This window comes from Rhamphochromis longiceps, linkage group LG5, assembly GCF_057381845.1.
Source record: "Rhamphochromis longiceps isolate RC_006_pf linkage group LG5, R_longiceps_female_GT1.1, whole genome shotgun sequence".
Lineage (NCBI taxonomy): Eukaryota > Metazoa > Chordata > Actinopteri > Cichliformes > Cichlidae > Rhamphochromis > Rhamphochromis longiceps.
This window is the reverse complement of record NC_140561.1, coordinates 4847804-4872185: the sequence shown is the minus strand read 5'-3', so window position 1 is coordinate 4872185 and position 24382 is coordinate 4847804. Positions and strand designations below refer to the sequence as shown.

The following is a 24382-nucleotide window of genomic DNA, read 5'->3' as shown; positions in this document are numbered from 1 at the left end:
GTTTAACTGGAGAAACACGTGACCCAATCCACGTGTACCAGTAAGTGCAGTAGGCATATTTAATCCTATTTATAGAAAAGAAGTAATGATTGTGTTGAAATTCTATTTATCTATATTACATTATATAATTAAGTTCTGTACCATAATTTATATACATATAGTATATATAGCTATATACCAGACTAGGAGGCACAGTGGCTTGGTTCAAATGCACTGGCTGTGGCCTCTGTAGAGTTTGCATGTTCTCTATACATGTGCTGGGTTTTCTCCAGGTTCTCTGGCTTCTTCCCACAGTCCCACATGTCCCCAAAGACATGCAGTTATTGGGGTTAGTTGGTGAATCTAAACTGCCCATAGGCGTGAATGTGAGTATAAATGTTTGTCTGTCTCTCTGTGTTAGCCAGAGACAAATGAAATGAAATAGGAAGTTTGCCAGATTTTGGGAAAATAAACACATGATCCTATTTTAAGTGGTGTCTACATATAAGGCGACATAATCGCACCAAACATCTTTGATTCATATATCCGATGACATCATTCCAAAAGTCCTCATCTTTGGCTTTTACTTCCCATGAGGTTAATGAAAGATTCAACGATAAAATTTATGCTAGATCTTCTTGTCACAACCCCAAAGGGGATTTGTAAGAAAGCACTAAATGTTTGTGTTACTGGAAACTTCTGGGTTTTTTTTGTTTTGTTGTATTTAAATTAAACAATCTCATTTGGGGCTGCATGTCTTGCCAATCCTGAAAAAAACTACTTTCATTGTTATTTAACGACAATCATTTACAGTTTGGTCCAGATATATTAGAACACTAACACAAGTTTTGTTTTTTTACCTGTTTACTGTAGTTTGACAATGGACATTGAACATTATGTGTATCTCCAAAGGTTGATTCTGTTCATCTGGACGTAGCGTTTTGTGGGAGAAACGTTAAGATTAAGGAACTGACCTCCCAGCCCATTGTTCCTTCAGTGGGCTGGTTTCAGTCATTATGCAAATGTACTGTTTATAAGATTGGAAACCTGCAGTCAGCTGAGACTGAAGAAGTCACCTGGATGAGTGATGAAACGTTTCTCCCACAAAATGCTACGTCCAGATGAACAGAATCAACTTTTGGAGATTTACTTTCCTGGATGATTGAGCATGCATCAAAACAAAAGTAATTGGACAGTTCACTCAAAGTGCTACTTCACAGGCAGGTGTGGGCAATTCCTTTGTTATGTCATTATCAATTAAGTAGATAAAAGGCCAGGAGTTGATTTAAGGTTTGGTGCTTGCATTTGGAAGATTTTGCTGTGAACAGAAAACAGGTGGCCAGCTCCATGCCGTTGAAAAGAAGCCATCCTGAAGCTGAGAAAACAGAAAAAACCCACTCCTAATATTGGTACAATAAATTGAGTGGCAAAATCTACAGTTTGGTACATCCTGAGAAAGAAAGAAGCACTTGTGAACAGTGGTGGATGATTGCAGAATTATTTCCATGGCGATGAGAAACCCCTTCACAATAGCAATTAAGTAAACAACACTCTCCAGGGGGGAAGCATACCACATCATCTGTAAAACACAGCAGAGGCAGTGTGCATGGCTGTTAGTGGCACTGGGACACTAGTGTTTACTGATGATGTGACAGAGGATAGAAGCAGCCGAATGAATTCTGAGGTGTTCAGGGACATACTGTCTGCTTAAATCCAGCTAAATGGAGTCAAATTGATTGGGCAGTGTTTCATAATATGGATTTACAATGACCCAAACAAACAGCCAAATCAACTCAGGAGTTTATTAAAGCAAAGAAGTGGAATATTCTTGAATGGCCAAGTCACCTGATCTTAGCCCAACAGAGCATTTCACTTGCTGAAGACTAAACTTCAGACACAAAGGCTCACAAACAGACAGCAACTGAAAGCCGCTGCAGTAACAGCCTGGCAGAGCACTAAAAAGGAGGAAGCCCAACATCTGAGTTCATACATGAGTTCAAGACTTCAGGCTGTCATTGCCAGCAAAGGGTTTTCATACAAGTGTTAGAAATGAACATTTTATTTTCAGTTATTCAATCTGTCCTGTTGCTTTTGAGCATCTGTAATTAAGGGATTGTGTTAAGATTGCTTTGGTTCCTCACATTTTATTTTTATCTTTTTGTTCAACCCACTGAATTAAAGCTGCAGGTCTGCACTTTAACTCCATCTGAGTGGTTTCATTTCAAATCCGTTGCAGTAATGTACAGAACCACAATTAGAAAAAAGTTGTCCGTGTCCAAATATTTATGGACCTAACTGTATTTGTGGTATGACACAATCTTAGCTTTTTCTACCATTAGCATGTTTGACTACATAATTTAATTATAAAATTATGCCTGTTGACTGACTTCATTTTCTTCTCATGTACTCTCCTCCCACCACACACACATACTTCCAGTGGAACCATCTTTTCTTAAGATCTCCAGCATTCCTCAGATCCCAAAGGTGGAGAGGCTGCTGGTTCTCTGCTGTCGCGTGGAGAACTTTTACCCCCAGGACATCGACCTGGAATGGTACAGGAATGATGGGGAGAAGGTCCACCTCGTCACTCACTTTGGCCCCTTCTCTGACCAGAGCCGCCTCTACAATGTGTGGAGTAAGATCGAGCTCATCATGGCCATAGAGGATGAGAGGGCCATGTACACTTGCCGTGTTTACCACTCCAGCTTCCAAGCTCCGGGGTACAAGGATGTCTTTTACCACATCAACACTCAAGGTAGCAGCTTCAAATGTTTTAGATTAGATGAGATTAGATGAAACTTTATTAATCCCTCGGGTGGGTTCCTCCAGGAAATTCAGTTTCAGGGACAAAGGAGTTTTTAAGTCTGTTGGTTCTTGACTTTGGGAGAAGCAACCTGTCGCTGAACAGGCTCCTCTGGTTATTTATGACCGTATGCAGAGGATGCCCAGCATTGTCCGTAATGTCCAGCAGTTTCTTTAATGTCCTTTTCTCTGCCACTGTCACCAGAGTGTCCAGCTTCATGCCGACCACAGAGCTAGCCTTCCTGATCAGTTTTTCCAGCCTGGATGAGTCCTTCTTTGCTGTGCTGCTCCCCCAGCACACCACAGCATAGAAAAGTACTCCAGCAAACACCAGCTGGTAAAACATCCTCAGGAGCTTCCTGGAGATATTAAAAGACCTCAGCCTCTCTGATTAGATTAGCTGGTTAAGAAAATGTCCTGGTGATGATGTAGTATGCAAAGGTCTTGAGACACCCCCTCATTTCTTTATATCTTGCTAGGAAATGGGACCTAGATGCAGTGATTTATGAAACATGCAGACATAAATGGAAATATGTCTACAGTAAAAATACCACCATGCATAGCTCCCGATAGTTTTCCATGGTCATAATTCTATCAATTTTGACAACATCCCAAACACCACTAGTAGCCCCAAACATGACAGTCTCCACAATGTTTACAAATTTATTTCTCAAGGACATGATACTAATCCTATAGATAGTTTTAAGGCCTCCCACTTTTTCTTTTGTCCTCTTTCGTGTTTTGTAGTTTCCTCAAAGTTTTTAAGGACACGCTGAACCTTTCTGCTAAGATATGACAGCTAATGGAAATTTTTGTTGGTGTAAAAAGACTATAACTGTGTTATAGATTCAAAATTGAACTATAGAAATTGGAATAAATCAGGTGTGTGTGTCACAGGCTGAAAACGGTGCCTAAAGATACAATTTGTAATTGGTTTGTTGCTAAGTTTTCTGTTATATGTTCACACAGCACTGGTCAGAGATCAGTCTGAAAATGGTCAGAGGCATATAAGAGGTCCCTTTCTGGCATTAAATTGATTGCAATTTATGGTAAATCACAACCTGACCTTCAGAGTCAAAGGTAGCAGAGACCATGATGCTCTGGGAAGATAGACTAGTCAGTGTTAAAAAGGACTACTTTTCTATCAGCTATGATGACAGGTTTATGTTTCTTTTTGATGTGTTAAAAGAAACTGGAGTCAAATTCCCAAATGTCAGAAAATAAAACAAAGTGACTAAACTAGCTTTAGCTACTGATGATCTGTGAAACTGTACACTCATTGGCTAACAACTTGTCCTCCTCATCACATCTGGGGTTTTACAACCAGGATGGTGATGACAGAAGCTTTAAAATGGTACTTTAGAAAGTAGCGGGTCATGGTATCTTTTTTGTTGTCTATGCCTCACTATCCTAAATCTACTTACTATCCTAAATTTCAACCACATCTTATAGTTTTTTGGGTTTTTTTGTTACCAGTAGGATACTTTAGACTTGTAATTAGCAATTTAATTATTTAAAATTTTACTTTGAATTACTACTTTATTTCCATTCCACAGTTTGCATTTTCTTTCTCATTGAAAATTATACAAACAAGAGTTATTCAAAATGATCCTTCAATATCAATATATCCATAATGCTTTACTACATGTGTTGCTTTGTTCAAACAGGAACCCCCCCTGATGTGATGTTCATCAACCACGAACCTCAGTGTCCTAAAGTGAATGAAGAGTGTACTTTGCACCTGCACATAAAAGACTTTTGTCCTGAGGAGGTGTTGGTGACATGGACTAAAGATGGAGACAAGGTTGTCTCTGGTGTCTTTAATACTCCCCCCAGCCTGAACGTCAACGGCCTGTACTCCATGTTCAGTTTCCTCAAACTCAATCCCACCAAGAATTACCAAGGCTGCACATTCAAATGCCAGGTGGTTCATAGTGCTCAGAAGGAGCCTGAGGAAAGGCTCTTCATATTTCCAAAACTCTGCCTGACAGACAGCTGTTGATGTCTAAACCTACTTTGGACCATTTCACATCTGGGGAGTAAATAATTTTAGTTTTAATTCTGCAGTTCTGCTGACTACAAAACTGTAAAACAGAAAACAAAAAAAATTGAAATGCTTTAGTTTGATATCTGCAAATTTTATCCTGCCTGAATATCACTTTAGGTTAAACAGGCTGGGTTATCCACATTTAAGACTGCTATAAACCTTTTCTGACAATCTTAAAGACCACGTGATGCCCTCTGGATAATACAATAGCCATTTCATTATTATTTTTTGTTTTTATCACACACAATATTGTATTTCATATAGTTAACAGTGTCAGTTAACTATTAAGCCATTAAACTAACTCTTCTAAGGTGATGCTAGGCGCTCTACCTTCTAAGCTACCTGCAGAGTTAGTGCAGTCAGTGCACACGCTGCTTTGAATTTACTCTAAGTTTTGAGTAACCTTGGTTTCATTGCTATATGTTCCTATATGTATTCTAATTGCTGCATATTTTTTTGTTCTATTTTTTTGTGCAGAACATTTTTATTTGTATAGCAAACTGTAGTTTGTAGTTGCAAATAATTTCAAGTTTTGTTACAAAGATTGTTGAGAGAGGGACAATTGTTTTGTTGTTGTTTTCTATTAACAGAATTAAATGTTGAAACACAAGTAAGTGTGTTCTAATTCCTTAAAAATTATTATTTTAATTTCAATTTATAATTTGTGTATTCCAGTTACAGTGTCACAATGTCATTTTAATTAAGTGAAAATTTACATGATGTGATAAAGCAGGGGTAATCAATTACAAACCCAACAGGTCCGGTTACTAAGATTTCTTTCACAACAAGGTCCAGATCTCAAGTCTTTTTCATCCCATGGATTAGGGTTAAATCGAAACCATATATTTCCCTTTCATTATAGTAATATTTAAGTTTTTGTTCAAATTAGGACACATGAGTAACAGAGTGAACTTCAGGCCTTACTTGCAAATAATAAAAATATTCTTTTTCAATTTTAAAATTTCTATTTTCTGAATCAACTTTTTTCACCTTCAGTTGTCTGCTCCTCTCTATTTTGTGTCTGCAGTAAGCTAGGGTTTGATTGGCTTACCTAACTACGTAAACAGTAGGCGATTACTGTAGGGACTGGTTTACCTGCGACCATTGTTTTATGGTGTACTGATAAAACAGTGCTCTGGGTTTATGCATTACGGGCAAATTTTTTCTGTCACTGATTATTGGTCTGGACAGAACGAGCACTTCGTCTGGATCTGGACCAAGCTCTGCCATTTGGTGATATATGTGATAAAGCAACCCAACATTAAAAAAAAAGAAGAATTTTTTTTTTTAAAGGCGAAAATGTAGTAATGCTTTATTGAAGCAGTTTTATGTCATTATTATACTGCTGGCAAAGTAAAGCTAGTATTTTGCTGATTTCTTTTGTTTCGAGGTTCATAGCCATTTGATTTTATAAATTATTGGTTCAAAACAATTCTACTAAATCTACCAGGTTGGCTTTGTCAGTTTTATTTACCTTCTACCCTGAAATAACAGTACAAATAGAAGGCAACATTGCAGACATCAAGGGCAGCTAAAAGTCCCTGGGAATCCCACAGGCAAATGGCAACCACGAAGAAGCTGCTAGGAAAGTTGCAACCACGAAGTACCTGCAGAGGGTCAGGCAAGTCCTGAGGAGTCAGCTGAACGGTAAGAACAAGATCCGGGTTATCAACACCTACGCCCTGCCCGTGATCAGGTAAGGTAAAGCAGGGAAATGCCCTGTAACTTACTTTAAAACGAAATATGTTCCCTAAAACGGTGGACAGAGCTACAGACCCATGACACCCTGTGCAGTTAATAAAAGGACAGGTAATGTTCGTCGCTCACACAGTACACTCATTTGTTTCAGTTCATCAGTTGCCACAAGACAGCTTACCAACATGTACACAATAACCTAATACTCCTGTGTCCTAGACGTCACAAGAAGGTAACTATACTTTAGTTACTATAGATGAAAAGATATCTTCTTGCTGGATGCAGAAATGTTAAATTATTATTAATTTTATATAGATGCTACTCTGAAAGTGCTGCTGAGCCTGGATTTGCCTGTTTTATTAGACAGATGGTCAGAGCTGGTGTCCCCTCTCCATCATCGTGTCCATCATTGCTAATAAAAGGAGTTATTTACAACCTCTTCACATGCCATCTTCTCCATATCACCAAGGTATGAGGAAACTCATCTGTCACAATGATAAATCTCTGAAGCTTGTTTATTTGCTGGATGTCTTTCTGCACAACTGTAGCTGATCTCAGAGTGGTGAAAGAAGAGGCAGTGGCCTTGCTCTGTTAAATCAGTGCCAATCTGCCACTGATTTAAGGTTAAGGTTACTTTACTTATAGCTGTAGGTAAATTTACTTTACAGAAGAATGATAGCATTTGACATCCCTTCAGATGAAACGTAGGACTGCCGGGTGCTGCTTGTGCACACGCCCCGTCAATTTAACGTATCATCCAAATGGTTAAAAAAAGATTAAGCCATAGTTGTTATGAAAAGTGTCCATAGAGATTAAAACAGTTATCTGTACTTATTTGTACCAGGTTTTAAATGTTTATTTCTCAGAAAGATTAGTATTTTACTGGTATTGCACTGGTGTATCAAACTGATTTGAAGGAATTACTGCTCTCTGGCACACTGCAAAGCAGTAAGTTAACACTTAATAATTGAGCTTCCTGTATTGGTGCTGCTTATATTCATGGGTCTCACCAATATAAGATGAGACACTTGTAACAATCAAACGTGAAACAAAAGCACACAGAAAGCTCCAGATGTGCCTTTATTCATTTACAGCACATTGCTGAGAGTTATAACAAAGGTTCAAAGTACACAGCTTTGCCAAAAAAATAAAAAAACAGTGGTCCTTGGAAAATATTAACATTTAAACACAAAAAAGTGTGGAACCAATTATAACTTGATGACTTTCAGAATGCTTTTTTTCCTGTCTGTGGCATAGATGAGCACACTGAATCTCTGAGTCAAAGCAAAGCAAATGATTATATAGTAGGTCAGTATAATCACAAACTGCAGATGCATTACAGAGAATTCATAACTTATTAACCACACTGGGTAAATCTGGAACACAAGGCAAATGCTCAGATTTTTTATTCTCAAACATCTGTAATTATTCAGTTATGGAGTCCTTTTCTTAAAAATTTAAATCTTTTTAAAATTACAGAAACACATTCTTACAACAATAATCAAAATAAATACTAAAGATATTCTAGGCTATTCAGAGGTGTGCCTGTATCTCTTTGTTCTAAGGATATTTTTAAACCACCTGACATCTTCAGGTCTGATGGACCTGCAGGTCCGTTTACATTTGGCAGGAACTTGAGCTGATTTTGGTCATATTGCAGTTATGTCTGCGACATTCATGTACATACTCCCTAGTTATCTGATATTCTAACATTTTTCAGACATATAAGGCATATGAAGGTTGAACAGCCAACTACATCCTCTTCGTAGTGAATGCAGTTCACCCCAGCTCCACAGTAAGTCGTAGGTGTAACTCCATGATGTTGAGAATTTTTTTTTTCAACTAAGCATTCACCATAAATTGGTGTTACAGCAAAAAAAAGGAGGAAGAAGATAAAGAAAAATCTAGCTGACTTAAATCCAAAAGGTTTGCTCTAACCAGAAAATTGCCCAAGTACAAAAATACAACAATATATTGCTATTGTTAGTGATGTGACTGGTGTGAAATCACTACAGAAAAAATCTTTATCTGAAGCAACTGTTAGGGCACTTTGGAAGCATACACAATCAACTCACTCAGAATCCATCTAAAAGTGTAAAACCTGAGTCCATCTTGACAGACAAAAAATAAGAGCACGCTGTGGAGACTGGCTGATCAGCTGAAATCTCGGTTGGTGAAGACCATGGGGGCCACCAGTGTCCATGTGTACAAAGCCAAACAAACCCAGCTGGAGGTGATTTTCACCCATACTGCTGGCCACTTGCTTGTTATGGTGTAGTCTGTATTAGGGCTGTCAGAACAAAAAAATGCAATAAGTATATTTATAAAAAACTGAGAAAGCTACTTTAAGAAGGAAATTCCTTAACTTGTTCAAGCAGAAATCACAAAATCTCTGCACCTCAGAAAAATAAGGTCAGCATATCAATTATACAGTAGGAAATGCCTTTGCTTGGCCTATATGGTGCCATTAAACCCCTAATGAAACATTGTGGGACCATTTACAGTTTTAACAATGAGTTATGAATTTCCTAATATAAATAAAAGCACAATGGACTGACAGCTGCACAGAAAACTAGATCATAATCAAAAAAAGAGTTCAAAACAAAAGATGAAACATATTTTTCAGTAGCGATGATTATACTGATCTTGTAATGACCGTAAACAGGGAGCTAAAATTAATAAAAAAATGGATGGACATAAATAAATTATCATTAAATATAAATAAAACTAAAGCAATGTTTTTTGGTAATTTAAAATATAATGTAGAATTACCAATTATCATTGAAGGTGTACCAATTGATAATGTGAGTGAAAACAAATTTTTGGGAGTCGTAATTGATAATAAAATTTCATGGAAACCCCACGTCAGACACATAAAAACCAAAATTTCCAGAAGCCTCGCAGTTTTGAACAAAGTGAAACAATTCCTTGATGCACTTCGTACTCTGTACTGTACCCTGGTTCTTCCATATCTTACATATTGTGTGGAAGTGTGGGGAAACACATATAAAAATACAACTAATCCATTAGTCACAGTACAGAAACGAGCACTGCGTATTATTCACAAGGCTGGTTATCTAGATCATACTCACAAATTCTTTCTTCAGGCAAAGTTACTTAAATTCCAGGATCTGGTTAATTACAATACATCCATAATTTTGTATAAAGCTTTTACTAAACTTTTACCGGCAAATTTACAAACTAGATTTGAAATTCGAGAAAAGGTTTATAATGTGAGAGGCTTTGGAGAATTCAAATTACCCAGAACTCGAACAACCCGTAAAGGTTTTTGTGTGTCTGTATGTGGTGTGAAAATCTGGAACAGTCTGAGTTTACAATTGAAACAATGCAAAAATATTCATAGATTTAAATTTCTCTACAAACAGTTGGTCTGGTCACAGTATACTCAATGATGCTTTTAGTGTGCTCTGTAATGTCTGTTCTCTTACCATTGCTGGTATGGATTCCAAAAAAAAAAAAAAAAAGTGTGCGTATGTATGTACATATATGTACATGTGTGTGTAGATATATATGTATGTATATGTATGTGTGTTTGTTACTTGTAGTTATTACTGCCTGTTACCTGTGGTAATGCAATTTATAATTTATATATTCTGTATTCAGTTATGAAGGCTCTAATTGTTGGTTGCGAGCTGCCGTTTAGATGCTTGTATGTGCCCGGGGCTGTTGATGGGTCTGTATGCAATGATGGGCGTAGCTGCGGGAAGTTTGTTTTTTTTGTTGATGAGTGAGTATAGAGGTGGGATTTAATAAGTTTTCTTCGTCCCACTCCTTTTTAAGGCAATTTTTGTTTTTTGTTTTGTGCATTTTATGTTCAATATAGGTATTTGTTGTGCCTGAAAATGAACAAATAAATGAAATGAAATGAAATGAAATGAATATGCAAATTCAGTAGACCATTGTTGTCCTCATTCTTCTTGGTACTACTTGACCGAATAATACCAGCTGCAGACACCAATAAAGGGCAATTCTGGATATTTAAACCATTTTCTGGATTATGTTAGTGCCAGACTGTGACTCTCATGGTCAACCATAACATTTGTGTCATATCACGTCTCCCTCTGACACAAAAATAATTGGATGTGTTTTGGTTTATAACCTATTTTGAATGCATTGCTTCATATAGCATTTATCCCTTCTGTTGTTTAGTTTCTGTCAGTCTGGTTCATGCATCTGAATGGATACAATTGCATGAAACAGTGTTTGCCACACTTAAATGTTTCACATCATCAAACAAATGTAAATATTTGACAATAATATGCAGTTTTTTCAATAAAGGTTTTAAAATAAAGATCCAAGGAAATTCAGGAGAACTGAGAATCAAAGTAATTGACATATTTCAGTGTGGAAAAGGTTATGAAGCCATTTTTAAGGCTGTGGGACTCCAGTGAACCACAGTGAAGCTTCCCAGGAGTGGCTGTCTGTTTAAAATTATCCCAAGGATGCAGCGACAACTCATCCAAGAGCTCACAAAAGACCCCCAGAATGCTTTTGTGAGCTCTTGAAAAAAAAATTGAAAAGAAGAAGAATGCTTGGACACTGCTAGCACACAAACGCAATGCAGAGGATGAAGCATCACCAAATATGTTTCCAAAACAGCTTCCTTCCAAAACCCTCCAATGTGGCTGAATTACAACAGTTCAGCAAAGATGTACAGGCCAAAATTCTTCCCCAGCGCTGTAAAAGACTCATTTCCAGTTATTGCAAACACTTGATTGCAGTTGTTGCTGCTAATGGTCCCAACCAGTTATCAGGTTTAGGGGGCAATTACTTTTTCACACAGGGCCATCATTTTAATTTGTCTGATGCTCTGAAACATTTAAGTCTGACAAACATACCAAAAAATAGCAAATCAGGAAGGGGGCAAACACTTTTTCACACACTGTATAAAAAGGAAATGAAATAAACTACCATTCACATATATATATTGTAGGATTATTGACCACCCAAACACTTCAAACTACACTTTAGGTGTTGTGCTAAAAGAGAAGGGAGCCACTGACCTGTACCAGTTAGTGAGGGTCATCATGATGTAAAGTGAGGCCAAGAAAAGCATGAAATGAAAAAAGGAGTAGCTGTACTGGACCATGTCCCGCTCATTGTCCTCCACCCGTCTGGGCCCTGTCGACTCCTCTGACAGTTCTGTGCTGCCCCCCTCAGCGAGGATGACTGAATCTTTGGATGCCATAGTTAGCTTGTTAACCTGGCTGTTGCTGGATGAACGAATGCTGGAATCAAAACAGAGATGAATGAACTGACCAAAAAGAAAGAAAAGCAAGTATTAGGATCACAGTATGAAAAAACAACGGACACAAACACAGTTCACATTAACAAGGAAGGCTTAGAAATGGTCAACCCTTCACCAGGTGAGGAACCATAACTAGTAATTACAGCAGTACTCTACACCAATAACAGCACAGTGTTGAAATTTTTAAGCCAAAGACTAGAAAAGTCTTTGGCTTATGATGGAGGAAACTGGCTACAGAGATCAAAATCATTTTTTGCATCAGTCTGTAAGCATGTTTTTTTTAATGCTCATTAACACTGCAGTCTACAGTAAAAAGAGGTCAAACAGACAGGTTCTTATATAGCGCTTTTCTACTCTAACAAAGCACTCAAAGCGCTTTACACAACATTTACAATGTTACCTGGAATACAGGATGCACAAGATAAATATAATGAGGCCCACAACGCTCTGAGCATCCCACCACTGCAGGTATGGAGATGTAAAGGCAGGTTTTTCTGTCCCAGTGATTGTGGTAATCATTGCCATGGTGGCTGTCTGGTTCTCGGTCTCTGTAGGGCCCGGGGTCGGGGCTGCGATCTGCTGGAAGATACTCAACAGGCTGGGGTTGCATTCCCGGTCTGAGATCAGCAAAACAAACAATAACAATATTAATTAAAAAATACTTTAAAAAACAATTTGAACAAAATAACCCAAAGCTTTTCTAAAAAGCAATAAATCTTAAGGTTATGAGACAAAAAGATCTTTTATTTGAAATGAATGGAGAAGAACATAAATATATGCAGATAAAGGAGTGTTTGAGTCTATTGAAATTCCCAGACAATATAAACAGTCTCACCAGGCTCATTGGTCATGGCAGACCAGGTTAGAAACATAGTGTACAAGGTGATGAAAGAAGACTGTAGTAGACCTGAATGAGGTTGAGACTCCTGCAAATACACAGATAAGGTTTATCAGTGCCAAGTATTTACTTCCCACAGGTTTGAACTGAAACTGTACATATGTATTATAGAAAAAGAAGTCATAATCCTGTGTTTACTGTTTAAGCACTCCAAACACAAAAATTAACCTTTGTTTATTATTTAGAAAATATCTAGATGGTTAAAAAAGGCCAGCAACAGTGGGAATGTTTGTGGGTAGCTTGGGAAAACCATCCATCCATCCATCTTCATCCGCTTTATCCGGGGCCGGGTCGCGGGGGCAGCAGCCTAAGCTTGGGCAAACCTGTTCTGCTAAACTCTAACATGAAAGGTTTTTTTCCTGATAACTTTTTACTGTCTGTACTTTCTACTTCTTACATTTTCAAAACAGGCTTGTTACTTTTGGTTTAACGCATTTGAAGGAAGCTATCATTTCACATCACTGGCCTTCACACATCAATTTTAAGCCTAAACAGTAAAAAATGAAAGGTAATCATGTTCGTGCATTAATCACCAGGGGATATCGCATAAAAGAGAACAAAGAGGCGCAGTCGTGTGCCATAGTGGGCAGTTTAAGTGGGTTGTGTTTTCTTTTTTTTGAGCAGCAGGTCAGCTGATCACAGTACATTGAGTGAATTGTGCTTTTTGTCACCATCTGTAAAACTGATTTTAGGGTTCCCTGCCCGCTGAATCTCACCTTAACCCCTGACTGTACTCATGTTTCTGTTTTGAGGCAAAGAAAATACAGCTATTTTTTCATTTTCCTTCTTTTTCGAGTTTTTCTTGTTCTAATTCAACCTGAGTACATTTATTAGAATTAAAATTTAGACTTAAATAATGTTTTTATTCCCATCTGATATTATTTTATTATTGCATTAACACGGTTCAGTTAGTTTTGCACAAAAATAGCTGGTAGAAATGTTATCAATAGAGCTATGTTTACTTTTCAATATTATCTCCTATAGCAAAACTAAACCAAGCTGCTACAAAACACAGTCATAATGTTTTGAAATAACAGAATTATGAGAGAGATATCCAACCATTTTCAGGTTTATTCTGTCTTTCCGTTTTACACTGTCAAACTCAGCAAAGGGGCCTTAGCATCAATTCCATGTAGATGCTACTATAGATGCTCATCATGACATGATGCTAGTAGCACAAACATTTGCAAACACAAAGCAGAATCTTCAGTGCTTAGAATAGTGTGTCTTGTTTTTGTTTTCTGTTTATCTGTGCATCGCAGACATGCCGTGTATTCACACCTGGACTTTTGGCAGGACTGAGACAACAGAGGCAACTATGCAGAGCAACATGTTGAAGCTGATGAAGAATTTGTTGATGAAGCATTCATTGGGTTTCGTGTAGAAGACAAAGAACAGCACAACAGCTGTTAATGACAGGATGTAGTTCAGGATCGTGACAGCCAGTAGAGCTAAAAATACAAGGTAGAAACAGTTCAAAGCTGAAACCAAAAAACTGATTTGAAAGTAGATTTGTGAAATCTGTGTGTGCTACATGTACGCTTTTTAAAAAAAAAATTCAGAGTAAGTGCTCGCTTATGTAACAGTATTTAGAAGATGAATACAGCATGTAACTGGGCCAGAGTCACTGACCTGCATACCAGCCTCTGGAGTTGCCATTCTCCATCTTGTCAACCCAGGACTCATTCCAGGAGTGGGCAAAGTCCACCAGCAGCACCAGTTGAATCAGAATGAAAAAGAAGGCTCCACCAGAGCCTATGACAAACCATACTGCGACAACACAAATACACAAGTAATTGAACTACTCGTCTTTCATACAAACTAACAAATCTGTGTGTAAAAGAGATCTGAGTTATCAAGGATTTTAAATACAAATTCTTACTGTAGGTGAAAGGCCCTTCAGGGATGTAAAAGGCACCAACTGTAATTGCCACCAAGGCAGCAAACTTAAAGAACCAAAATCTGAAACAAATTGTTACTGTCATAAGTCTCAGGAAAACTGTCTCAATCAAATATCTCATCTGCTTTCACAGTGGCTTGCAAAAGTATTCGGCCCCCTGAATTTTCCCACATTTTGTCACATTACAGCCACAAACATGAATCAATTTTATTGGAATTCCACGTGAAAGACCAACACAAAGTGGTACACACGTGAGAAGTGGAACGAAAATCATACATGATTCCAAACATTTTTTACACATAACTGCAAAGTGGGGTGTGCGTAATTATTCAGCCCCCTTTGGTCTGAGTGCAGTCAGTTGCCCATAGACGTTGCCTGATGAGTGCTAATGACCTGTGTGTAATCTAATGTCAGTACAAATACAGCTGTTCTGTGACGGCCTCAGAGGTTGTCTAAGAGCAACAACACCATGAAGTCCAAAGAACACACCAGACAGGTCAGGGATAAAGTTACTGAGAAATTTAAAGCAGGCTTAGGCTACAAAAAGATTTCCCAAGCCTTGAACATCCCACGGAGCACTGTTCAAGCCATCATTCAGAAATGGAAGGAGTATGGCACAACTGTAAACCTACCAAGACAAGGCCGTCCACCTAAACTCTCAGGCCGAACAAGGAGAGCGCTGATCAGAAATGCAGCCAAGAGGCCCATGGTGACTCTGGACGAGCTGCAGAGATCTACAGCTCAGGTGGGGGAATCTGTCCACAGGACAACTATTAGTCGTGCACTGCACAACGTTGGCCTTTATGGAAGAGTGGCAAGAAGAAAGCCATTGTCAGAAAAACATAAGAAGTCCCGTTTGCAGTTTGCCACAAGCCATGTGGGGGACACAGCAAACATGTGGAAGAAGGTGCTCTGGTCAGATGAGACCAAAATGGAACTTAGTGGCTAAAATGCAAAACGCTGCACATCACTCTGAACACACCATCCCCACTGTCAGATATGGTGGTGGCAGCATCACACTCTGGGGGTGCTTCTCTTCAGCAGGGACAGGGAAGCTGGTCAGAGTTGATGGGAAGATGGATGGAGCCAAATACAGGGCAACCTTGGAAGAAAACCTCTTGGAGTCTGCAAAAGACTTGAGACCGGGGCGGAGGTTCCCCTTCCAGCATCAACAACCCTAAACATAAAGCCAGGGCAACAATGGAGTGGTTTAAAACAAAACATATCCATGTGTTAGACTGGCCCAGTCAAAGTCCAGATCTAAATCCAATTGAGAATCTGTGGCAAGATCTGAAAACTGCTGTTCACAAACGCTGTCCATCTAATCTGACTGAGCTGGAGCTGTTTTGCAAAGAAGAATGGGCAAAGATTTCAGTCTGTAGATGTGCAAAGCTGGTAGAGACAGACCCTAAAAGACTGGCAGCTGGACCTGCAGCAAAAGCTGGTTCTACAAAGTATTGACTCAGGGGCTGAATAATTACGCACACCCACTTTTCAGTTATTTATTTGTAAAACATGTTTGGAATCATGTATGATTTTCGTTCCACTTCTCACGTGTGCACCACTTTGTGTTGGTCTTTCACGTGGAATTCCAATAACATTGATTCATGTTTGTGGCTGTAATGTGACAAAATGTGGAAAAGTTCAAGGGGCTGAATACTTTTGCAAGCCACTGTATATCCAGAGTCCAATCAGTTACCCTGAAAGGTCCAAACACACTTTGATTTTGATATGAATGTGCATCACACATGTATTTATTTAATACTTATTTAGTGACTTTATTAGAATTTATTACTATTACTTTTTTTATGTTATGCTGACCTTACACTTAAACTTGAAAGACACACTGCTGGTGAGACCAAAATAAAACCAAATAAGACCTTTACAGCCAAATACGATAATGGACATTATATATGTACTAGAATGACATTGGACAGCTATGATAAATATTTATTGTTGCATTTTTAAAACTTTGTAAACTAAAAAACAAAGGTCTTCTGCTAAAACACATCTTGTATAATTTACATTTTACAACCTCACAGTGTTAAAGAGCCAAGGTGGACTAGAGTGCAAACACAGTGAAGGCCTGGAAATGCGATATTTAAATGCAAATGATCTATGGCTGCTTTGTTTATGTACCTGCTATGGTTTAAAAAAGTCTAAAACTGAACCTTAGGATTGGTAGGACTGTGCTGGTAAAAATATTTACATCTTGCTAGCTTTACTGCAGTACTTACCCATTGTGGATAGCAGCACGTGGATCTCTGCTGTTCTTTATGTTTATCATGAGAACGGAGAACCCCAAGAACCACATACTCATTCCAAAGCATATACGGTAAACTGCTTGGTACCCCACAAACATCTCACACTTGACATCCGCCTGTAGACCACGGACAGACGAACCTGCCCCATCCTCACAAAAGCCTGGGATCTACAGAAAATCAGAGAAAGACCCTTGTTTTCTGTACATCCAGACGAGATTTTTATATGCATATGAGGCTTTTAAGAGAGTGTAAAGAAGAGCCACCTTTGAAATACGTTTCTAGTTAGACACAATGTTTTCTAAGATTTTTAATACTAAATACAATAACCTGAATTTTATCAGAATTTAGTAGAAGAAAATTACAGGTCAAATGTATGTCATGTTTTCTAATAATACTGCCTCAAGCACGTATAAAAAAGTATTGGTCCTAGCACAGAACCCTGTGGAACTCCATTACTAACTTTGTTATGTGAAGAAGGCACCCTGTTTACTTGAACAAACTGTAATCTATTAGATATACATGGTTCAAAGCAGTTCAGTGTATTTCCTTCAAATCCAACAGTGTGGTCCATGCTGTCTCGTATAATCTTATAGTCAACAATACTGATTTAGCAGGACAGGTACAAAGAGTCCACTGTCTGAGGCCATAAGAAGTACGGGTACACCACCTGAACTTTTCTTAGCTGATTATGATTTCAAAATTTCTAAAGTACGTTTTGCAGATTCTGATTTGTTAAGAAGTATAACTAATGAAAACAACAAGAACCTTTTTCTAATCTGAGCTTTATATCATTTCCACTTTCCTTCTAATGATCTCTCCTCACTGAAATGACATGCTGATGGCACGGTGAAAGTAATTATTAAAGTTAGTTCAAAGAGATCAATTAGAGAGAAGCCATCTAAATAAATATCACCAGTTGCTGTACTTAGCTCCTGTAGGAAGGATGTTACTGTTTTTTTTTCACCAATGATTCAAATTTTATTTGTTCTCGCAACCAGAGCTAAACTCAACAGGAAGCTTTATTGCCGTAATTCAGGGAACAAAGTTCAAAAATTGAGACTAGGTAGAAACTAGGAACAAACTAAGCACTAGGAAAGAAACATAGCTCGAAGGGAACAAATGACAACAACATGACAAAGAACAGAGAGACAATATATACGCAGCAGGGAATTTTGTGTTTTGATATATATTTGATATATCCTCATGATATTGTTGTTACTAGTTCAGCATAAGTCAAGATTGGATGTGAACAATCAGGTTGTTATGATGTCAAAGCTTTGTGACTTGGAGAAAAACCTGCTGATGTCTACTCCGAGTTAGGGCTATGGTGTTAGGGTTGTGATGATCGAGCTTCTTTTACAGTCAGAAGTAAATAAAGAAAAGTCTCTAGTCCAGTCTCAGGTCTTTAGCAGCAATAATGTAATAGGTTTTCTACAAGATTTTATCTGTCTCTGACATTGATAAGGAGAAAATTTGGCTCTTTCATCTTTATGAAATTGCTTTAGTACACTGAGGTTTGTAGACATCTGTTTACGCACAGCACTCTTGATGGAGATGGTTTGAGGCCTGGACTTGTGCTGACATGCGGTTTGGCTTTCATCAAAATTATCATCATCTCCACTTTAATCCTAACTTTTTACTAGCAGTAAATAAGGTGTAAAGTACTATTATTATTATAGTTATTATTATTATTGACTATTTATTTTCCAAAACACCATAAGCTAAAAAAATGCTCAGAATTAAATAGAAATAAAAAATGCAATTAAAGAAAGTAAATACTGTGTGGAGCCTGCGGCTTAATTTGACCCAACACGGGAAACCTCACCCGGACACGGAAAGGAGTGACAGATTGATATTTAATTTAATTGCTTCGGTTTATACATATTCAAGTTTTCCTTATCTTAAATGATTTTACCTTTCATTAAAATAGCTTCTGTTATTGCTGGATGTCATCACTTATCACATATTCTAATTTCTTGGTACTATTTCTTGGGAGCTATGAATCTGGATTGGACTGTGTTATCTGGGGCTGACATGTCATCTGCTCCTTGACTTCCACTTGTTTTCTTCTTTTTCTTTTTTCATATGAACTTTGATTACAAACTTTACTTGAATCACAGTTAATGTCTCAGAGGAAACAACATTGTTATGTCAGCATCACTTTTTATTTCTCCATTTTTAAACAATTGTCAACGATTGTTTTAAACGAGAAACAAATTGTGCTGATGCACGTGTTATAAATCTCATGGTGGCTTTGCATGAATGCTCATTTTTTGCATCAGTTATGCACCAGTTTCAACCATTATAATTTCATTTTAACTTTAAATAATAGACATTTACATTCACAATAAAGTTTATATCTTATGGTATTTTTATGGTCAACTCCTACCCTTTTGAGCTGCCGATCCACACCCGGTGACAGCATGATGCAGGCAACGATGGTGCCTATCAGCATTATAAAGGCATAGATGATCCTGGTCACCGTGGAGTTTCTGATGCTCGGACAGCAGCTACACATCAGGCACGTAGCACTGCTGCACAGGCACGGCACCTGGAGGATCAATAAAAAAATCACACTTGAAGCAAAAGTGGAACATCCAGGGATATGTGTAAGGAAAGATGTAAGCGATCAATGTGAGAACACAACATATACATGTTCTTAATCAAACATTTACCGCATAATATAAAGATGCACTTTACTAAACCTTTGGATTTTTGTTTTTTAAATTCCAGTACTGACAACAAGCACACACAACACATTTTAGTAACTTAGAAAAATATTTCAATCATTTATTTTAGATTTTCAACTATTCAACTGCCAGTATAGACTGATCTTGATGTTTGTACTGTTATGCTGTACACAGTCTACTGTAACGTCTCATTGAGTAACACTGAATGACTCAGCACAGCACTGGCAATTAGAGACAATGACATTCAGAGAAAAACTACTTTGCACTGAGAGCACTCTGTATTTTGACCACTGTGCCATCTGATATGTTGTGTCATAAAGTGACTACTTTATTGCCATCAGGCTTGAGGACATATGAAGCAGATTGGCTTGTGTGGTTCTGAGACTTTAAACAAATTATCCCTCGTTAAGTTTTTTTTCTGCAGGTTAAAAAGTTGTCACAAGTTTGCTTATTACTGGACATTTCCTTCACTCTTATTGTGAAAATTACTTAGTTAATCCTAATGAGTTTGCAGCAGTCCTTCCCATGTCCTGTTTTCCCCTGCCTGAATATAATTAACGATGAAAGCTTTTATTGGCAGCTGCTGTCATGGAGAAACTTGTATGTATCTCTTTTCTGGAACTGCAAATAAAGCAGAAGCACTGAGTGTTTCCAGCTGTTGCAAACTGACAGAGTAAAGTATTCTGCAGTAAACTGGACTAACTGACACATGGAACCTGAGGCCTCATTGTCTCATTTTTTCTGTAAGTTAAATGTGTGATTTCTAAGATAATGAGTAAATCAATATTCTTAGTTTGCTAGGCAAGACGAGGAGTGAGCTGTCGGGGGAAAGCTGGTGTTTGGTAACTAATACATACTGTTACGTTTCGGTGTTGTCAGTGTTTTGTTTTTTGCGTGACTGTCATGTATTTCCTGCTTTACTTTGAAAGTCTGTGTTATCTTAGTGTGTTCAATTTACGTTTCCTTGTCTCGTCAGGTCTAATTTGCCCCAGCTGTGTTTCCCTCCTGTGGTCCATTCCCTGATTGCTCCTTCTATGTATTTAAGCCTTGTGTTTCAGTATGTCATGGTCGCGATCTCCCCTGTGTTGTAAATAAATAGTTTGTTGTAAATAGTTGTGAATGGGTTTGTCAATGCTTTCATTATGGGATATTTTCGTTTTGGGATTTTGGTGGAGAGCCTTCGTGGTTTTATTTTCCTTATTTCTGTTTTTCTACGTTGCACCCCGGTTGCCTAGGCCGGGGTGTAACAATACATAAATGAATTTGCTTGCACATGAGTGAGCTTGAATGTTAATTAAAAGTACTATAGTTCAAACACTACCTTGGCTTCTCTGACTGTACTGAACAGAAGGATATTAAGACTTCTAGCTGGTACTTAAAGATGAGCCACTTAAACCTGTTTATATGAGAAACAGATAAAAGTCATTGGGCCTGCCTAGTCACTAACTAATGTTACAGTTACTGTTCATTTAATATGAACATAATATTATAAGAACAACAGGCTGGGCTCTTCTTCTTATGATTATCAAATATTTGCAAACGGTAACATGTTTCTGTCTCTCTCCACACATGTATGGATAGTAACACAAATTTTAAAAATATTGGCAAGCACCAGTGGTACCCCGCAGCCTCCTGGTAGATGCACCTATAGTATTGATTTGAAAGTCCTCGGTGACTTCCTTCTTAAGTTATCGCATTCACAAACTTGAGTGTCTATGCTGCCCGCCTGCCTGGCAATATCTGAAGCTGTTATAGCTGCAAAGGGTGGGCCGACATCTTCATATATCAAATCTATTTCAAGATATAAATTTATTGAAAAATGTCTATTGACCCACTTCCAGCATGTTTTTCCACACTTTGGAATCTGAAGTTAGGTCTCAAAAAATATTAAAGACAAAAGCCTGAAGTTTTAAATACCCCTTCCTACCATGACATTGAATCAGAACCTGCAATGTTGAACAGACACATGAAAAATGTTTGAGTACTGGCTAGTTAAAATATGACAAAAAGGAATTCAAGCAGTCCTGTAAAGCCCCTTATTTAAGCAGAGGCTAATAAAAAAACATTTCTGAATGGTATATTGTTGTATGTTGTATTTATTGTGGTCAAAGTTAAAGTAAACTTTATTGTCATCTGTGCTATATACAGTATATAGAGAGACGAGACAACGAGGCTCCAGTTCCATTCAGTGCAAAAGACAAACAATAAATATAAGAAGAGTAAGAAACAAATATACACTTTAAGATTAAGGTAAAAGGTATACACAAATAGAATACTTGTTAGCATAAAATTCTTAATCACAAATGAAATGAAATGAAAGAAAATGCTACTTCAATCAACTTTCATGCTGGATGGAACAAATATGACAAGTTGTACCACAATAGCATATCAGTAGGGATCAGGCAACCAGCATGCTGACTGCCAGAATAGATGCTGCAAATATATATTATATTATATTATATGTATATATGTATTTATTTAATTTCTTTTTTGATGCACAATTAACGCACAGAGGAATTCACGCACAGTATGTGACTTTGGCCACTTTCGTAGTTCAGGATGTCTGCAAGTGACGCAGCAGTAACAATATGTATGGTGAGCAGAAAGTGATAAAGAAAAGAGACTTTTGAATGGCAAGTTCAAAAAGCTTTGTCAAATGGTCCCCTTGACAAGACCAGTTTTTTTATTTGTATTAAGATACATAATTTGTAGAAAGATAAAATGGAGGAAGCAAATGTGGTTTACTCACTGGAAACTACTGGACCACAGTTACCTTGTGGTAAAGGCACATTCATTTGGACCACAGTGGGAACATGCTTTAAATGTTGTGAGGACAGAGGAGACGCACTTTGCCAACATGTGCGCCAATAACTTTATGCAAGTGGTCTATTCTACCTCTTGAATTAAAGACACTGCATGCCCTCTATGGGCATGCAGTGTCTTTAAGGCTTTCCTGGAGAATATTCATTATACATTCAATATACATTAACAGTTAGAGCTACAGAATCATGTGTGATGTTGTATCAAACTATAGTATGGTAATATGTGTACCTAAATGTATCAAAATTTCAGTATTCACTTTCATTTAATGAGCTATCAGTTGCAGTAAAACCCCCAGGAAAGACTGTTAAAACTGGGGCAGCTATTTAAGAAAGGCAGCATGTGGTGTTTGTGGTCAGACCCAGCAGGCCTGTGGGCAGGAATTTGTCACAGCGACTCCTCCTCTAATATATACTTTAGCTACATTGATTCTACAGCTTTGAAAATATGCCACGAGAATATTTGTTTAGCGTTATGTAAAATATATATTGCTACTCCAAAGTTTCTAAGTCTAGTTTGGCTAGACTTAGAATGTGCCCACAGGCCTGCCCACATGACACATGATTGTGGGAAGCAGTAATATAATGCAAGTAGTACATGTTAACCTTTATATGTATATGTATGTTAGTGTCTTTACTTAGAAATATAACTGGACTAAACTGATAAAGTTTTGGTGTAGTAAAAACAAAACAAACAATCACAGCCTGACATTGTCAGACAGCATATGTATTAATTTACAGTAAACCACTGCCTGGACTCTTATATACACTAATACCAGACGTGGAGTCAAGTGATAACGATACTTGGTAGATAGTCAACAAGTATGCCAGCCAGACAAGGTCAGCTTAGTTCTTCTGCAGACTGGCCTTGACAATGTCTGCCAGAAAACCTACAGCCTGAAAATGGTTGGCCATGCCTCATCATGATCTCAACCATAAATAAACCCAGACAGAAAACATACTGTTAATACCGTTTTTTCTAGTTTTACTTGTGTCTGTCTTTTTGTATAAATGAAGTTGTTAAATTGACAGATAATACAGCTCTGTGAAAAACTGAATGCTTTATTACAAGATATATTTGTGGTATTTGCTCTAGTCCTAATTGCGTATCCATGTAGTGCTATTCCTCTCTTGCCTTATATAAAAATATACTGTTTTCATTCTCTACGTTTCATCTACTGACATTTCTAAATACGACGCATGTTGTGTTCTTATTATAATGTAACAAAGCGCAAACTAATCCAGTTAATCACATGCCAGCAGATGACCAAGTGCGTTGGGATTAACTATCTGTTGTGCCGTATATTTGAACTGCTCCTCACGCGGCAGCTACTTCAGGGGGATTCTCAGATTTCTGCAGATAAAATCTAAATCCAGCGTAGAACACAACGGGAATTAATATAGCAGCTAACTGAGTGTGTCCATGTTCTTTAGCACTAGCCTACTACCTGTCTAAGCTTCAGGTTGTTACGACACCTTACATTTCTCATCACTTTAAATCAAGGTGCTTGTAAAAACCTCACTTACCCAGCTTGCAAAAGAAAATGTCCCCAGAGCAGCTCCCATGGTTGCCGGGTTTCTGAACAGAAGCGCACAGTCTGTGTTCTTCTTCCCGTTACTTCGCTTCCGTTCTTTGCTGGTGTTTTCACTGTCGAAAGAAAATAAAGCTTCTCTGTCAGGCGGTCAGGACAGAACGACAGCGCCTCGAACTACTTCAGAGCTTTGGCTGGCTGAAGTAACGCTGGGTGACGTCATGACGTTGTTGACCTGTTGCCATTTGTACAGGCTTTGGTGACGGTATGTGGACATACTAATACGTAATTAGGTTTTCTAATTGTCATTAACGGTTTATATGTTATAAAGTATTTTAACAATATTAGAACAATGATAAAGTTATTATTAGTTAGTGGTAAAGTCTACTAGTGTTAGTGGTTTACTGTTTATTGTTTCTTCAGTCATAAGTCATACATACTCAATTTCATTTACACATAAAAGAAGCGCTTTCTATATTAATTTATT

The 24382-nt window shown here is 37.8% G+C and overlaps 2 protein-coding genes across 3 annotated transcripts in view; one reads left to right on the top strand and one right to left on the bottom strand.

Annotated features, from left to right (window-relative positions):
- Positions 1-5658, top strand: part of LOC146669067 (uncharacterized) — a 576742-nt gene extending 571084 nt beyond the window's left edge. The window contains exons 7-8 of one of the 2 annotated variants that reach the window (XM_085405515.1): positions 2417-2734; positions 4449-5658. In XM_085405515.1, coding sequence (XP_085261641.1) covers positions 2417-2734; positions 4449-4783 — 653 coding nt within the window. In that variant the 3' untranslated portion in view covers positions 4784-5658. The remainder of the gene's footprint in view (positions 1-2416; positions 2735-4448) is intronic. The other variant, XM_085405514.1, reaches the window with a different exon arrangement.
- A 1945-nt stretch (positions 5659-7603) lies between these two features.
- Positions 7604-24062, bottom strand: serinc3 (serine incorporator 3). Its single transcript, XM_085405485.1, has 10 exons — positions 23891-24062; positions 19244-19405; positions 16828-17021; positions 14573-14652; positions 14323-14460; positions 13972-14141; positions 12628-12718; positions 12193-12409; positions 11548-11772; positions 7604-8813 (listed from the first exon to the last, which is right to left on the bottom strand). Exons 1-10 carry the CDS (start codon positions 23927-23929, stop codon positions 8678-8680), a joined length of 1452 nt encoding a protein of 483 aa, XP_085261611.1. The 5' UTR covers positions 23930-24062; the 3' UTR covers positions 7604-8677.
- Between the last annotated feature and the right edge of the window lie 320 nt (positions 24063-24382).